We start from the raw sequence: 17,161 nt of genomic DNA, 5'->3' as shown, positions 1-17,161 counted from the left end.
CAAAGTATAAAAACAATACATAAAAATAAGATAATGTAATTTTCCAAAAAAGGATACGAATACAATTAACAATAACTTCAGAAGGGATCAATGTACTTAACCATAAATAATATAATCAGTAGTACTATTGTCTCTTATATCAAGCAATATAAAGAGACTAAGGAGTTAATTTAGACAATAAATTAACCTTTAAGCGATGTACCGGGTAAAAATCTTGGACCATTCTAGCACTAAAAACGAGCATGCATTATGTCAAACTGAAATATGGTGAACAATTTGGAAATTTGGAAATTCAACCCGATTATTAAAAACAAAAGGAAAGAAAATTGCACTGAAACAACAGGGATATTCAGTCAATGTGTAGATTTAAGCCATTTATAATTAAATTATAAAAGATACTCTTTTCTGGCTCCCCTTCCCTTTTTACTACCGACACAGATTCGTCGCCTGTGCAAGACAGAACTAGATATCAACAATAACTCAAATATTACAATCCAGAAATCACTATAGAAACAAAATTATAATGCAATGACATGAAATAAATTTTTTTCCTTTATTTGGGTCAGTAAATTTCTGCACATGGTCTGGTTACAAATTTGGAGGAGCTCTTCCCTCAAGAATATCCACTTTGGAAGTCAAAATTATTGGTTATTGGATTGCTCTTTCTCAATTTAAAGGGTACAATTCAAAAATACTACTTCAACGTAGCTGATGAGGAAACAAGGAAATATTTGAACTAAACCTCAGATGGGCCAATCATTTTCTCAGGCACCACAAGATTGTCGAAATCTTCAGAGCTCAGTACTCCAAGCTTCAATGCAGCTTCCTAAACAATCATTTCAAATTCGATATTTCAGCCAAAATTTATTGGACATTCCCGAACAGCACAGAAATCAGTGGAATCAATTCATCCGTATAAACATCATTACTATTAATAAGTCAAACGAATACAAGAATTGGAATGGTTCTGCAAGCATATTTGCAGAAGTATATGCTTCTTAAATTTAATTTGCTAAGAATTAATATAAGCCATAATAAAAAAATTTATATAAAATTTATTATTCATTAAGAGAGCTCAAAGTATGCAAGACAAACAGAAAAACAAAAAGAACAAGGCACCATCACCTTAAGAGTAGTCCCCTCTTTGTGTGCTGTCTTGGCAACTGCTGCTGCCTTGTCATACCCAATTTTCTGGAACAGAATTTAAATTTAGTTTCAAAAGAATGTGAAATTTAGGAAGTGACAGGATTAGACGAATGGAAACTTACTGGGTTCAAGGAAGTGACGAGCATTAGTGACTGCAAGGTAAATTAAAAGTGAAGCAACAGAGTACATTAGCTTAGGGATCAAACATTTGGCATCATTGGAGACTTGTTTTCAAATAAGTCATCAACTCACCTCATGCAGTAATTTTGAAATTCTTTCCCTATTAGCTTGAATACCTCTTACACAATTCTTTTCGAAGGAAGCAGATGAATCTCCCAGCAGTCTCACTGACTATCAGAATCAAAAAATCGATTAAGTACATCTTTTAGGTAATGAAGTAGGATACATTATTCCACATTGCATAAATTTGGAATCAACAACATAAAAGCCAACATGGTGTCATTATAGTGCAAACACCTCAGCCTTTATCTTCTTTTTGGGGTCATCACCATAAACCATGTCATCACATAGACACATAAGCAGCCTAAAAAAAAAATCATGAAACATAATGTATCCAAAGTATCTTTCATCCTCATTTCTTACTTTACTGACATAGCAAAGAGTTCCTATCTTTACAGCCAAGTCTATGTCAGAAAATTTCTGATGCCAAACTGACATACAGGAACAGTATAGAACTTGAATTTTGATCCTATGCACCAATGGTGCTTGGACCAATTCAAAAGTTCAAGTCTTAAAGCATTCATCTTCCTTTTGATATTATTAAACTCAGGGCCAAAATATTCTAACTAAGCTTATAGCTGATCTAATATCAGGTAACAGATTTGAAACAAATTAAAAGCTAGCCAGAAGTTCTACATTTGCGCGATTTATAAATTAGAAATAACATAACAAGTCAATGGATATATATAAAACATGGCTGATGACCATATTGCCCTTGTTTTTTAAAAAAATTACCACCTTACCTCCCTTCCCAAAATATGTACCAATCTGTCACTCTTCTCAAATTATTTATTAATCTGTCCCTGTTTGACTCATGTTTGACCGGCACTCAGGTAAGTTGAGAGATAGGTCAAATAGTGTCGTTAAATATTGGTCAAACAAGGGCAAATTGGTATATTTTGGGAATGGGGACAAAGTAATAAATTGATTTTAAAAGGGGAGGAAAATGGTCGATCAGCCTGCAAAACATACATGCAGGAGACAACTGGCAATCATTGGCTTGAACACATTGAGCTCAAAATGACCATTTGATCCACCCACTGTGATCGCAACATGGTTTCCCATGACCTGAAATTTGTAAATTAACACCAATTCAGAAATTGCTAGAGTTACCATAAAATTCAAAATACATGACTTTAATACAAGTTGTAGAAACTGTTCCCTAATTAGTACTCTATTAGTCATAACATAAAATTATTTTAGTAAAATGAAGGGAATTGATGTCTACCTGTGCACAGACCATTGTCAAAGCCTCACACTGGGTAGGGTTAACCTTGCCCTGAAAAAAAATAATTTTGTAGCTCAACGTCAAATCCCAACAGTAAGACAAATAAAATAATAAACTATAGCATGTAACAAGAAAACAGCTCGTTCTGTGACAAACATATATTCATTTAGCATGAGGACCTTACGGGCATAATACTGCTTCCTGGTTCGTTTTCAGGAAGAATGAGCTCACCAAGGCCGCAACGTGGACCGCTATAATAGGATAGCATTAAGAAAATCCATGAAAGAATATGAATAATTTTTTAAACAAAATGAAATATATCAATCAGTGTCATAATCTAGCAACCTACCTCCCTAATAACCGTATATCATTAGCAATCTTCATTAAAGAAGCCGCAACTGTGTTGAGGGCTCCACTGGTTCCAACAAAAGCATCATGGGCAGCCTGCAAAAGGAGAATATGAGCATGCCGCAAGCCAATGTCAGCTACATACGATGCAAGATTAATGGAAGAAGCTAGTGAAATGAAAATAACATACGACAAATTAAACACAAGGAAAATAAATAAGTTTTAGTAACAAACCAAAGCCTCAAACTTATTTTCTGCTGTGACAAAAGGCAGATTTGTTTCCTCAGCTACTGCTGCTGCTATCTTAACATCGAACCTGAATATGATCCAGAAAATTACCACTGCTTAACCAAATTTATTTCTTTAAGAAGTAAAACCACAAATGTTTTCTTAGGCCTGAAAAGCAGGCCTAGGATATTTATTTTCATAATAAAATAAACTCATATCGATAAGATCTCTAGAGAAATTGACGTTAACTTTTATAAATCACGTCTGCCAGCATCAACATCAATTTTATCCCAAACTAATTGTGCTCAACAATAGACAAACCAAAAAGAAAAAAAAAGAATAAAAGAAAAAGAAAAGCAAGAACAAATTGCGGAAAAAGGAAAAAAATAAATAAGAAAAAAAGACTAAAAAGGGTCATCTAAAATATACAGAAAAAAATCTAACCCTCCACAATGCGAATGGCTTTCTTCCAATCTAACATAAAGACAGATGATACACCAATCTATTTCCCACTTCATTAAGTATGGTCTTACTAATTTTTCGCACGAGGAAAATTAAAACCTAATGGGAGAAAACATGCATGCAAATCCGTCCAGGAAATGTCCATTACATTTTGGTATTGGAATTTGGATGATAGTAAGAAACAAGACCATGGCTGATGAAAAGTTCATATCAAATGGAATAATATGCCAACAGTAATAAAAAGAAAGTGGATATCATACTCATTTAGGTAGACATCAAATACCAACGTACAAAAACAATACAATAAAATAAAAGAAGAATAACAACTTAGCTACCAAAAAGCATACCTACCCCTTCTTTGTATTCAATCCAGTCCCTACAGCTGTACCGCCCTGAGCAAGCTGGTCAAGTAACAACTCTACTCAGTCAGAACTCCAAAAGCAAATGAGTGAAGAACAAGCAGTTAACGTTTGTATTGAGTGTCTAACCTGATACATGTGTGGCAAAGTACCAATCACCCGATCAATACCGTATTTCACCTGCCGATTAAAGGAAAAAGTAATGAGAAATCACTCCCCACAAATTGTCAGGATTTTACAACGCATTCACCAATAATAAACAGAGTAAACAACAGCATAAGCTAAATGAAAGTAAGCTTACTTGTGTAGTATACCCACTAAACTCCTGTCCAAGAGTCAAAGGAGTTGCATCTTGAGTATGAGTGCGTCCAATCTTGACAATATCTTTGAATTCAATTGACTGGTAATTTGTTTTTTTTTAAAAGGCAAGAAAACAAATTAATAGTAGTAAAAACAAAGATAGTGAATGATGATAAATGTCATTTAAAAAATAAATAAATTACAAAGCCAACTTCGTTCAGTTTATAAAATTCCATCTTAGAGGCCAAGAGAAATAAAGATGTTATCGAAGTTAAAAGGTCTCTAGCATGTTTCCTGTAACAATAAGTCATTAGTTATTTGCAAATGCATATTGCATACTTGATAGACCAAAAGGAAAATTGAGAGAAAGAGCCAGAGAAAACCATTAGCTAAGAATAGAATTAGATAAATTTATCATGCCAGAATTCAACCAAGGGAGCCTTGTGTTGAATATATTCGTACTGGTGTTGGAAAATGGCTAAAACCATACAATAAACAGACAAAACTGAACAATATATTAAACCGTCACAATTTTTATATTTATATCACAAATTTTGATGTAGTATGGAAAAAAGCATGTCAGGTCTAACGCAAATCATTCAAAATCCCCTCTAACCAGGATGACACATGAGATAGCACGAGGGGGACTGTAATCTATACAACATACTATAACTTGTCTAAAAGTAAAGTAGAATTCAAACCTTTGAGTTTAGTGTAGTATGTAAGGTTTTCAAGCTGGGGATTAGTCTTGAGTTTACTTCCATTGCGGCTGCAATGTGCATTACCTGGAAAGAGGGAAACAAGTACAGATTAAAAAGAAAATATATTTTTAAGCAACAAGAAAAAAATAGTAGGAAAATAAAGCATTAGAAACAGTTTACAAGAAATTGTACTACACAGATAGCAAGCCAATTTAATAAGAAATTTCTGATGAAGAAATTGCAAAAGATATAAAACAATCTTACAGTTGGGAAGGTATCGTTAGAAGATTGTGCTTTATTGACATGGTCATTTGGGTGCACAAACTTCTCACCACGCTTATGGCCAAGAATCTCTGCTGCTCTGTTTGCAATAACCTGAAAAGTTCAACACAAACTTTCTTTTTTAAACAACAGGTCACTGCAGTAAATTAGATTAACCGCAAAGTCAGGACAAAACAAAAATTGGGAACATATTACTTCAGATATAGTCCTTGGAAAAAGAAAAAAAAAATACTAAATGGATTCTCAAGTCTTTAGCATAATTATATAGAATATATAATAAAGATGGATTTTTATTATCACAAGTCCACTAAACTTAGATCCTTAATGAGTGGCGTAATATTTCTGTAAGCAGGAGCGAGAACAAAAAAACAGTATAAAGTACTAACTTCATTAGCATTCATGTTACTTTGAGTGCCACTGCCAGTTTGCCATACAACGAGGGGAAAATGGTCATTTAGCTTTCCCTCGGCTACTTCTTGTGCTGCTTGCATTATTGCTTTCCCAATGTTTGGATCAAGACCATGCTCCATGTTCACCTATATTACAACAACAATTGAGTAATTGAATGAGGATGATAGAATTTAAATTCCATAATTCTTTAAAACAGACAATTATGTGGAAATCCACGACGAAATAACTAATAATAATTATTATTTTTAAAAAAAAAAAAAAAAAACCTTAGCAGCGCATTTCTTCAAGATGCCGAAGGCGCGAATGATAGGTTCAGGCATGCGTTCGCGGGGCCCACCGATATCGAAGTTTTGCAACGATCTCTGAGTTTGTGCTCCCCATAATCTAACGGTACAGAAAAAACAAGAGAGTTATTAGATGATGAAAAAAAAAAAGGATGAAGGAGGAAGAAGAAAGGAAAAGGATAAGGAACGAACTTGTCAGAGGGAACTTGAATGGGTCCGAAGGTATCTCTTTCTTCCCTAAAGGAAGAGGAAGAGTAGGATCTGGAAGATGTAACAAAACGCAAGGCGAGGGCCGTCGTTGAGGTCGATCCAGCTGATAAACGGCGTGACAGCACGTACAACGCCATTTGAGAGGAGAAAATAGTGTGTGTGAGTGATCAATACAACTGGGAAAGGAAAATGAAGCTCACCTACGCTTTTCAACTAATGAAACAATAGCCAATAAGGGCACTTAACGCCGCAGTCTTCTTGGAACCAGCATTTTTTATTTTATTTTTAAAGCAGACATCACAGTATTTTTCAATTGTACGATTTTTCTTTCGTGTCCATTAAAAACATGAAAATGGACCACTAGTTTAGCCCAAGCCTTAAAAGCCCAATGGTAATGAAACAATTAGCCAGCCCATGGGTAAATGCTATCTGGACTCATATTGCAGGAATAAAAAGAAAATTACCTTTATAGTCATTCACCTATTCCTTTTTTTTTTTTTTTTTTTTTTTTTTTTGTATTTAGATTGGTCTTTGTCGCTACGTTAAATCGCAAAGAATCATGCAAACGCTTTTTCTTATGAATTGTCTTCACTTGTATAGGATTCTATGCAGTTCGTCAAGACAATTTTGACTATATAAGGTGCACCTCATCATCATCATGACTTCATGTCATTCGCTTTTAAACTGTCCGCATGCCTATAATGCACATTCTTGTCGAAAGCTATTCGCACGATGAATTTCAGCTCCCTTTCATAAGCAATCGCGACTTGCTGTTTGCATGAGAATGGTCCTTCCCTTCACGGTTTTTGCAACCAAAAATTCACTTTTTAAGTCTTACTCGAGCATTTGCACAAGCGTTGTGTATAGTGGCATAGTGGGGGCCATTGCTCCACAGTGATTCCATAATTCAGTTTTCGTTGTTAGTCGAAGGACAAATTTTGATTAGAGAATTACGTTTTATGAAATAAAAAACCTTTTTAAGAAATTGAAACTAGCTTGGCTATGTAAGGATTATGACATGTCCTAATATTAAAATAGAACAACTTTTTTATTCATTAAAAATATCAAAAAACTTTTGCACTCAACTGTTGTTGCAGCTTATCTAAGATTTAGAAAAGAAGAATTAAATGCAATTCCATCTGCAATTAAACAAAAAATTGGATCATACCAGATCAAAGATAATATAATCACTCCGATTCAGAAAGGTTATATCTTTCTAATAATTCAATCTAGCAACCATTATATATATATATATATATATATATATATATATATATATATATATATATAACATATGAATCTCTGGTTTATTTAAGCCTAGAATATTAATTGAAGGGGCATCATCACGTACATCATGATTGAGTTGGTAAATGCAGACCCTTGGATTCTTTCTCTCCAGAGGGATGGGGCCCTGACATTGCTGCAAAGAATCACCAAAATAGTCTCTGCAATTAACAACGGCACCTGTAAAAGACTATATATAAGGACAAAAAGGCCACATTATCGTAGTTACAACTTACAATAGACAATATGCCTTAAATGCGTTGTACCGCATCAGATTTAAAGCGGTGCACATGTGGTGTCACTAGTGTGGAGTTGCTCTACACGCCACACTGCACCTACCACTCTCATAGTCATATTCCAAAATAATTTCATTAAAATTTGGAGTCTGCCAAATTATCATCACCGCAACCACTTATCAGCAGTCAATTATCATAAGGACTTTCTTACTTCTCCTGTCTCATTTGGCTACTATAGTTCATGTAAAATTTATTAGATCAAAGTTTGATCATCCGAATTTCACATCAGTTCAGTTGAAAATATGTTAAGCGTACTATGATAATAGTTTGCTCAATTACTCACGGATCTATCACCAGTATTTTTTTTATCTTGCAAGACAATTGTTATGTGCGCGCTGATCAATAACTTGATGACACGGCAAAAATAGGTTTCACTCTCTAATGTGCAAATTGGGCATTTACTTCAGGGAGTTTAATGATATGTTGTTTGGTAGCTTAGTTTTTGATGTAGTTAGCATTTAATTCTGTTATTACTCTCTTATCAATGTGAGACGCATTTAGCAATCAATGAAATCAACATAAATTTTATGCAAAATCTATTAAGATGGATAAAATTGAAGGGAATTTTTTTTAAAAAAATAAAAAATATTGAAGGGAATAAAACAGTTAGACTTCTATAAGTTCTAATCATACCGTAAAGTCGATTTGTTTCTTTGAGTTTTATTTCCCTGTTTTACAACTACAACTAGCTACTAGGCAGGGAAAGTGAGAAAGTGAAAAGGAAGGAAAACGGAGTAAGTTGTTTTTGGTATTTTTCATGAATCGGTGGAAAGAGGGTAAAATGGTTCTCAAGAGGGAACCTAACGTGACAGTGGTACATAACATTACATTTGTTTAGGCTTCAGAAAAGGATGGTTTCTTGTTTTTTTATTCATAAGGTGCGTTTCAATAATATACACTGTTGGGAGTATCTAAAAAATTAAAAAAACTCATTAAGAATGATATTTGTGGGACCCGTCAATGAGACCCCCATGTACTTCTCATCTGGCAAGCCAAGTAATGCCACCCTAGCATTTTCCACACATTATTGTTGCGGGTCCCGCTCTTATATTCTTGTGTAATAATTGTAGAACAATGTAGAGAAAATTTGTATAGAATTTAAGCAATTTAATAAATAAATGAGAATGATTCTATAATAAATCGCAAACATGTAATAAAAAAAACTCATTTAAATGTCAGTACTATTTCCATTTTGACTTTATATTCATAATAAATATTCATTCAGAATTAATCAATTATTAGAGATTTTTATGATAATCTTATTATGATATATTATATTAGGTATAGGAGCTGAATAGATAGGAACAAGAGTATGTGTTCGATTTTTCCTAATATTATTTTTTGGAGAAATTTAAAATCTTAATTCTGGATTAGCCCTGAACATGATTGCCCACCGTGAAGAATATATGTTATTTATTCAAAAATTAAAATTATATATTATATTATATGTGTTTCTTTTATTTAAAATATTTAAAAGTTATAGTATTTTTTTTTTAATTTCCCAGTCCATCATACAGAGTTATTCTCCAAAGTTCTGAAAACTTTTTTCTTCAAGTTTCGAAAAGTTTCATTATTCTCTTATCTTGACCATAATTATAAAAAATATAATATGATGTAATAATGTTCAATGATTTTTATGGTTGATTTCATATGGGGCAAAAATATCACTTGGTTACTAGGTGGATAAAAAATCAACACAGAAAAGTATGGTTACTTGCATTTAGCTTTCAATTGCCCAACAAATATCTGCCAATGCTTGTCCAAGCGAGCTATTTTATGTTAGGCCTATTAAATGTCATGAAAAAAAAATACTAAATCACAAAGGAGTAATGTAATAAACACTTTCTTCAACCGGAATTTTTTTTTTTTTTTTTTGAAAAAAATAATATTCAATCGCTTTCTAGATGTTAGTAGGACCCTAATATTTTCTTTGATAAATCTTCTCTACCTAAAATTCTTCATCAACAATTGCTACATCTTGACTTTGGAGATATTGAACTGTTAGATTACATGTTTGTTACGAATAAGTACAGAGCGGAAGATGAGGGTAGGGCAAATTAAAACAAGATGAGTATGAAAGTTGGTTTCATCTTGACTTGGAGATAGTGAAATGTTAGATTACACGATTGTTACAAATCAAAGGATATAAAGAGGGCAAAGTAAAACGATACTTTGTCACATGGGAGTGAAAGTTGAATTCCACCTATTAAATTACAATTAATATCATCACATATGCTTAAAAAATGCGAAACATCATTAAAACTTTTGTAACACATAATTCCATTATTTCATAAATTCAAATTAAATATTATTGTGAACGTAAAAAAATTTACATTGTTATCATATTCTATAATGAAATTTACATATCATAAATTCATAAATTTATAAATAATGAATGTATGAAATTGTCTATACCTTTAATGAAGACCACCAGTGGCAGCTATTGGATCTGTGATGCCGGAATTTGGAGGCATGAGATGACATTGGGAAGAAGGCCAGTACTAACTCCAGCATTAAAAATGTTATTTAATGCCACGCATATATGAAAGTCTCGACGCGGTCGAAGTGGAGTGCACCTAGATAAAGAAATGAATTTCCTGTTATCAAAAAAAAAAAAAAATGAAATGAATTTCCATTAAATATTTCTTTAAGAAAAATAAAAAAAATTAACTCAAATAAAGTAAAGTTTGTGGGATATCATGACTGACTCGCTTCAAAATAATAATTAGAGTCGATATAAAAAAAAATTGCATTCTTATTAGTTGAATTATGATCAATTGTTGCTTCCAGGGGCGATAATTCCTACGGTGTTGGATGGATAAGAGTTTCTGTTGTGGAGAGTGAGGTTGAGGTCGGAGAGCATTTTGGGTATAACGGTAGTATTAAGAATTTGGTGTGACAATATATTTTAGATTAAGTCCGATTACTAAGAATTAGTGTAAAATACAAAAGTAACTTTTTTTATTCTCTTTTTTTAAAAAAAATTGCTGATGTGGCTTAATGTTATTAGCTTATCGTAAATACAACGGTCGTATTATAAATTTTTTCAAGGTTGAGATATCATAGATTGGTTCTCGAAGAGCACAGATGCTAGTGCTTCTAGCATGGAGAAAGAGTGGTTGATGAATGCACTATTGTAACGGATATTTTAATAAATTAGAAGAAAATGTAAAAAGAGTGAGAAGAAGGAAAAGATTGAAGAAACAAATGAGATGATTGAGGAAGATTTGCATGAAGGGGAAACAAAAATTAGATTAGAGATAAGGGAGAAAAATTAGGGAATATACATGATTTTGGGAGGCAAGAATTGGGGGAAAGCGAGTGAGAGAATCCAGGGTAGAGAAAATCGAGTAATTTCATCATTCATATCCCTTTAATTACAATTCTCCCTACTAGTAACAAATGATTTGTTGCAATAGAAAGATAAAAATACATAATAGAATTGATATTGAATCTAGCCTAATAAAATTAAAAGAACCTAGGAGAATGGTGAACTGAAGGGATTAGGTCCCTTTATACATCTCCAAGTAGCCTTGATTGCTACATTGATCCCCTGCCCCCTCCCTCTCTTTAAAATACAAATAATTATTAATTATTAAATTATACACCTATAAATATTCAAATTATGTAAAATTTGATGTACAAGATGATTAAAATAAGATAATATGATTTGATAATTAAACTAAGGGTTTAAAGTTTCTAAATAAATAATTTTATCTAGTGTTCATCAAAATATACAAAAAAAAATATACAGGGTCCATATAGACCAATGTGAAGAGAAAAGAAAAAAATAAAATAAAACATGAATTTCACACATTTTTATGTGTATATTTTGGTAAACATTAGATAAAGTTATCTACAACTAATTTTAGAAACTTTAAATCCTTAAGTAATTAACTTTTCATTTTATACAAAAATTAACTTTAAACCCTTATCGAAAGTGTCCAATACTTTACACATGGTGTATTATTTTTAGAGATATTTCAATCGATTTATCACTTTGTCACTAGTTCGATTTAAGACGAGTCTCAAGATTAATGCTATAAACTCCCTCTAAAGATGATATTGGGAATGATCAAACCTATACTCTTTTTTTCAGCTACTCAGTTCCCTAACACCAACTGAGTTACTATTATTTGATCACTCCTTCATGCATTGTGAAGTTAAATGACATGTGTTGGAAAGAAAATACAAACTACAGGCAAAACAACTTAATTAGATGCAGATTTCAAATAAAGCAACTCTCAAAAGAGAATTAAAAAAAAAGGGAACCACTTAAACTTCAGTTTTTTAAGATTATATTTGTATATTAATTAGACTTACCAAACCAAAAATTCATTCACGAGTTTACAAGCACAAAATAAAATCTGAATATTTCAACTCTCAATTATTACATTCTAGATTTTTTCATTTTTGTTTTTTTCGTCCCTTTCATTTATGAGAATTGTTAAATCAAATAAAAACAAAAATTGATTCTAAAACAAATAAGGTATTCGCTAGTAGCATTTCCAAAGTATAATATATAAGAGCAATGATTAAGGGAGGTAGAAAAACTGATCAGACCTGTCACTAGCTCAAATTGTCACTTAAGCGAGAATCACGTAATTATTTAGTTTCCACATTTAACCAAAACAATGAGCATAAAATATTATTTCTCTTACAATTCGAAAGCACATTGACCCTCTCCAATCTCCATTTGATAACCTTGGGCCGTGTCCAAAGGTTTTTATGTCGGCAAGAGGGAACCTCAAATTGAGATTTTCATGGGAAATTAAGAATTTAGAAATATTGTTATTAATATTACACTGTCCTTGTTGAATGCGTGGAAAATTGTTTAATACACATAAATAAGGTAAATGAATATCAGAGCTGGCATTTTCCTTGATAGCCGTCGCTTTCAATTACCTCCCCTCGTTTGTTTTATTGTTTCTATTACTTTGGTTGGCATTATATACGAGACAGCACCAAGGTTGTTCTGTCCTTGTGTTCTTGTTCTTGTTCTACTTCTACCCTCTTCCTCACTCCATCCTCTTGTTCCTGCTCTGCTTTTAGAGAGGTTGCTGTTTCACTTTGTTGGGGTTGAAGAAGAGGGGAACACACCCCCATGAAGAGGCTAGTAAGTACGTTGTTAACAAGTTAAAGAGCCAACAAAAAAAAAAAAGATATATATATTTTTTTCACTGGAGGTTCATTTGTTTGGAATTCTGTTGCAGCTTTCAAAATATTTTTGTTTATTTTACACCAATACCCACAATTGATCTTGATGTTTGTTTTAGCTTTTGGAGTGACTTCGAAGGTTATATTGTGTAATAATGTTTGGGCTTCAATCATGAATTACTGTCAATTCCTTGTTGTCAACAGTGATTTTTAAAATGGTTTTTGCGGAAACAAAATTAGTGAATATAGATTGGTGATTGTGGCAGGTTGGTTGAGACATTGTTTTCTTGTCTCTGAAAATGGGTCTAGAGATCTCTTTTTAGTCAACATTTATGATTTATTGCTTTCTTCTGGTCTCTTGATAAAAGTATCAAATTGGAAATCTTCTATTAATGGTTTGCTTGCTTGAATTACATGTTTAATTTAGTTTCTAATAATCCTATTTTAATTATTTTAAGTATAATATTCTCCTTGCAAGATCTCTGATTTAAGTGTAGGTCGTTATTTGTTATGGTGTTTCAAAAGTATCCCTGGTTGCTTGCTTTTTGAAAATAGGAAGTGTTCATACCTGTAATATCACATTGCATCTTCTATCGGTTTGTTTTTTGTAAATTATTTTCCCTTTCTTCTTGTCCGGACCGATTACTTTTAACTAGCAATGGCTTGGTTCTCTGGGCCAAAGGCAAAACCTCTTCAAGCAAAAGCTGAAATGGAATATTTGTTTTGAGCTTCAAGATACTATTTTATTGTTTGGAAGTTTGATGACTCACTGCTTTTAAATTTAGTAATATCTTCTGTTCTGGTGTCAACATTCCCCTCTCTACAATTCTTATGCAGCTAGTCCTCTACTTTAAAATTTCTCCCTTTCTCTTTTCTTCTAGGTAATTGTGCTTGTACTTTTAGCATTAAGCATTGCTCTAGAAAGCAATGGAGAAGATGATCGTGGACCATGTAAACAGAATGCATTGGATCCTAGGCCTCACAGTGTGTCAATCTTGGAGTTTGGGGCAGTTGGAGATGGAAAAACATTGAACACGGTTGCATTCCAAAATGCAATTTTTTATGCCAAGTCATTTGCTGATAAAGGTGGTGCTCAACTATATGTTCCATCTGGCAGATGGCTTACGGGAAGTTTTAACCTTACTAGCCACCTCACCCTCTTCCTTGAGAGAGGCGCAACCATCATTGCATCACAGGTTTTAAATCTTTAACCTAATTACCTTGCCTGTTTCATTAAAAAAAGTGAGGGATACCAAACAGATTTGTTTCTCGCACTCCATCAAAACTGTCTCACTCACTGGAAATTCAATCAGGGTGGGAAACTCACGTAATCAGTTCATTTGGCCGTCTACATACATATATAACAGTAAAGGAGCAGTGAAAGGAAAAATGGAATGACTTCTTTAATGCCATTGTTTAAAAGTTTCATAATCTTGTTATCCTGCTTACGAGCATAAAAAGTGTATATGAAGTGATTTTTCTGCAACCTACCGAAGGAACTACTAATGAACTATATTTAGTGAAACACCAATTTTACTTACTTTTGAAAATTACACATGTTCTTTTTATTTTTTTATCATTTCAGGATTATGCACAGTGGAGTGTCGTGGATCCCCTACCTTCGTATGGGAGAGGAATTGACGTTCCGGGTCAGAGATATCGCAGCTTGATTTATGGACAGAATTTAAGTGATGTGGTGATTACAGGCAGGGATATTATTCCATTACAATATTGTCTTTGTTGAAGTATTTATTGGATAGAGTGAGCATTGCTGTGCTGCCATACTCAAATTGATGTATTTAATAAATGTATCAGGTGATAATGGAACTATTGATGGCCAGGGTTCTGTCTGGTGGGACCTGATCAATTCTCATTCCTTAAATTATAGCAGACCACATATTATAGAACTCATTGGTTCTAACGATATTATAATCTCAAATTTGACATTTTTAAACTCTCCTGCTTGGGGCATCCATCCGGTATATTGCAGGTACAAGTGGCTCATGTTTGTGATCACTCTTATTTCTTAAAATGGAAGTGCTCTATTTTATATGTATCTTTTTTACACAATGCATGCAGCAACGTACAAATTCAGAACATAACAGCTCATGCACCTGCTGAATCCCCTTACACAAGTGGTATAGTTCCAGGTAAATTGAGGAGTTGTTAGTTGTCACATATCTGATTCACGATACTGCACAAAACCCGCACACCTGTGAATCATGAAATGATTTAGTTAGCTAATTCTTCTATTTGGCAAGCAGTAACAATTCTAAATATGATTTCAGAAAGCTTGGCTTTCTGAATTTTTTTATTTGATTATTCCCTTCCACAAATCTTCTGATTTTGTTTCCACATTTCTAAAAGGTGTTTCTCATTATATTCCAATATTCAACGTGTGGTTTAGTCATGTGATAATTTCATGTACATTGCTTTTCTGTGAAAAAAAAAATAAAAGTTGGCATTATGAATCTCATTAATATTAGCCACTTGCAGATTCTTCTGAGTACATTTGCATTTGCAACAGCAATATTAGCACTGGTCATGATGCAATTGTGCTGAAGAGTGGTTGGGATCAGTACGGAGTTGCCTATGGCAAACCAACCTCGAGTGTGCACATAAAGGGTGTCTACCTACAATCATCATCAGGTGCTGGCCTAGCATTTGGAAGTGAGATGTCTGGAGGTATATCTGATGTAACTGCAGAGCGGCTCCATATTATCAACTCTAGTATTGGCATTGAACTGAAGACAACTAAGGGTAGAGGTGGCTATATGAAAGATATATTCATTTCTGATGCAAATTTGGAAAATATTTACTTGGGTATCAGCATGACGGGATACTATGGTTCCCATCCAGATGACAAATATGATCCTAGTGCTGTTCCAGTCGTTAGTAGCATCACTTATAAGAATGTGATTGGCGCAAATATTGCTATTGCTGGGAATTTTTCAGGACTAGTTGATTCACCATTCACATCTATCTGTCTTTTAAACGTGACTTTTTCTATCAGTTCTGAGTCATCTCCTTTATGGTTTTGTTCTAATATAACGGGTTTCTCTGAGGAGGTGTTTCCGGAGCCATGTCCTGATCTGCAGAGCTCATATTCAAACTTTTCCTCTTGCTTTTCTTCCCTATATCCATCGTCTAGTTATGTCTCAAGCGCATGAGATCATCATCTCCAAGAATCTAGTCATTCCTTTGATTCAACCTGTACATGAGACACAAAATTCATATTCCATCAAGAACTTCTTCATTACAATTTTCCAATAAAAGGAAATTCTTGATGTAAAGATGTTCTTTCTCTCCAACATTTTAATGTACCTTCCTTTATCTGTTTATGAAAAGTCGTATGGTGTCAATTTCAATTAGTATATTTATGTACAGCCTCAATTTCTTCATTCATGTACAAGAATTTTCTTATGTTGGTGTACAGCCTAAGACCTATCTGCTTTCAACTTACCATGTATAATGTGGAGAGTCATGTATAATGTGGATTGCTATATTGATTTGTAGTAATGGCAGGCCATTGAGAGAGTGTGCAGTGTGCTGGTTTTGACAAAGCTATAGTTTTCTTTGCTTAATTATAGTCGTGTTAGATCAATGGATTAATCTCGTGTTCATGTTAATGAAAATATTTTCAGTGTTATGGAAATATCAAGTATTTGGTATCTCTTTTATTACATATGACAAAGAGTAATATATTTATATTACTTTTATCTTTTTTTCTTTTTTTTTTTAACAGGAAGTATTTTATTGTTGTTGCATAGAAAATGTTGTTCATATGTTTATTGCTTCTGCTGATTTACTTGATGTTGCATATCAAAACGCATGAATGATATTTATTAGCTTTGAATTTTAGGATGCTATTTTGCTGTTATGACAAAGTACAACCTTAAACATTGATACGAGTCACGGGAGTTCTTTCGATGATCAAGGTTGAAAGATTCCTGTCCAAAATGTCGTGTGAGTGGTCTCGAATCATTTCAAGCATTTTCCCATTGCTGGACAGTCATTCTTATCTGTACCTAATATCCTTCCACTGGCAAGTCTATTTCCGTGTCACCATTAATTCCATCTATGACAACTCACATCTAGCATGCAAAAAAATAATGATCATTCATGAAATCTAGTGGCATGTTCTATCATTTAATATGATTGCATGATTTTTCAAATAGCTAGTAACTTATAAGGGGGGAAATTTAAGGTGCACTCGTTATAGTGA

At 33.3% G+C, this 17,161-nt stretch overlaps 2 protein-coding genes across 3 annotated transcripts; one reads left to right on the top strand and one right to left on the bottom strand.

Annotated features, from left to right (window-relative positions):
- Nucleotides 1-342: 342 nt before the first annotated feature.
- Nucleotides 343-13,824, bottom strand: LOC133295468 (fumarate hydratase 1, mitochondrial). Of its 2 annotated transcripts, XM_061494307.1 has the most exons (19): nucleotides 12,754-13,824; nucleotides 6,182-6,252; nucleotides 5,972-6,089; nucleotides 5,681-5,830; nucleotides 5,277-5,387; nucleotides 5,013-5,096; nucleotides 4,313-4,411; nucleotides 4,141-4,191; nucleotides 4,004-4,053; nucleotides 3,197-3,278; nucleotides 2,964-3,058; nucleotides 2,799-2,865; nucleotides 2,615-2,665; nucleotides 2,359-2,454; nucleotides 1,399-1,497; nucleotides 1,269-1,298; nucleotides 1,126-1,191; nucleotides 743-826; nucleotides 343-447 (listed from the first exon to the last, which is right to left on the bottom strand). In XM_061494307.1, the coding sequence occupies exons 1-19, from the start codon at nucleotides 12,883-12,885 to the stop codon at nucleotides 427-429; spliced, it is 1,557 nt and encodes a 518-aa protein (XP_061350291.1). In that variant the 5' UTR covers nucleotides 12,886-13,824; the 3' UTR covers nucleotides 343-426. The 2 variants fall into 2 exon arrangements, with proteins under 2 accessions (XP_061350291.1, XP_061350292.1); XM_061494308.1 differs by lacking the exon at nucleotides 12,754-13,824 and having other exon boundaries at nucleotides 6,182-6,454.
- On the top strand, nucleotides 12,786-16,525 carry LOC133295470 (probable polygalacturonase). Its single transcript, XM_061494309.1, has 6 exons — nucleotides 12,786-12,895; nucleotides 13,818-14,132; nucleotides 14,522-14,642; nucleotides 14,752-14,926; nucleotides 15,016-15,086; nucleotides 15,433-16,525. Exons 1-6 carry the CDS (start codon nucleotides 12,884-12,886, stop codon nucleotides 16,104-16,106), a joined length of 1,368 nt encoding a protein of 455 aa, XP_061350293.1. The 5' UTR covers nucleotides 12,786-12,883; the 3' UTR covers nucleotides 16,107-16,525.
- The last annotated feature ends 636 nt before the right edge of the window (nucleotides 16,526-17,161 follow it).

Source organism: Gastrolobium bilobum, unplaced genomic scaffold (assembly GCF_033153095.1).
Source record: "Gastrolobium bilobum isolate Gb01-03AN ecotype WA unplaced genomic scaffold, APGP_CSIRO_Gbil_v1 utg40918, whole genome shotgun sequence".
In the NCBI taxonomy this organism is placed as follows: domain Eukaryota; kingdom Viridiplantae; phylum Streptophyta; class Magnoliopsida; order Fabales; family Fabaceae; genus Gastrolobium; species Gastrolobium bilobum.
This window is presented reverse-complemented; position numbering and strand designations above follow the sequence as displayed.

What these genes read in the sequence shown, in the direction of transcription:
- LOC133295468 (XM_061494307.1), bottom strand. Translation starts at nt 12,885, where the DNA reads ATGGGGGTGTGTTCCCCTCTTCTTCAACCCCAACAAAGTGAAACAGCA. An exon ending in TGAAGAAATGCGCTGCTAAG is followed by an intron (nt 5,831 to 5,971) that starts GTTTTTTTTTTT and finishes GTTGTAATATAG; the next exon opens with GTGAACATGGAGCATGGTCT. An exon ending in AAAATAAGTTTGAGGCTTTG is followed by an intron (nt 3,059 to 3,196) that starts GTTTGTTACTAA and finishes CTCCTTTTGCAG; the next exon opens with GCTGCCCATGATGCTTTTGT.
- LOC133295470 (XM_061494309.1), top strand. An exon ending in CAACCATCATTGCATCACAG is followed by an intron (nt 14,133 to 14,521) that starts GTTTTAAATCTT and finishes TTATCATTTCAG; the next exon opens with GATTATGCACAGTGGAGTGT. An exon ending in CACAAGTGGTATAGTTCCAG is followed by an intron (nt 15,087 to 15,432) that starts GTAAATTGAGGA and finishes AGCCACTTGCAG; the next exon opens with ATTCTTCTGAGTACATTTGC.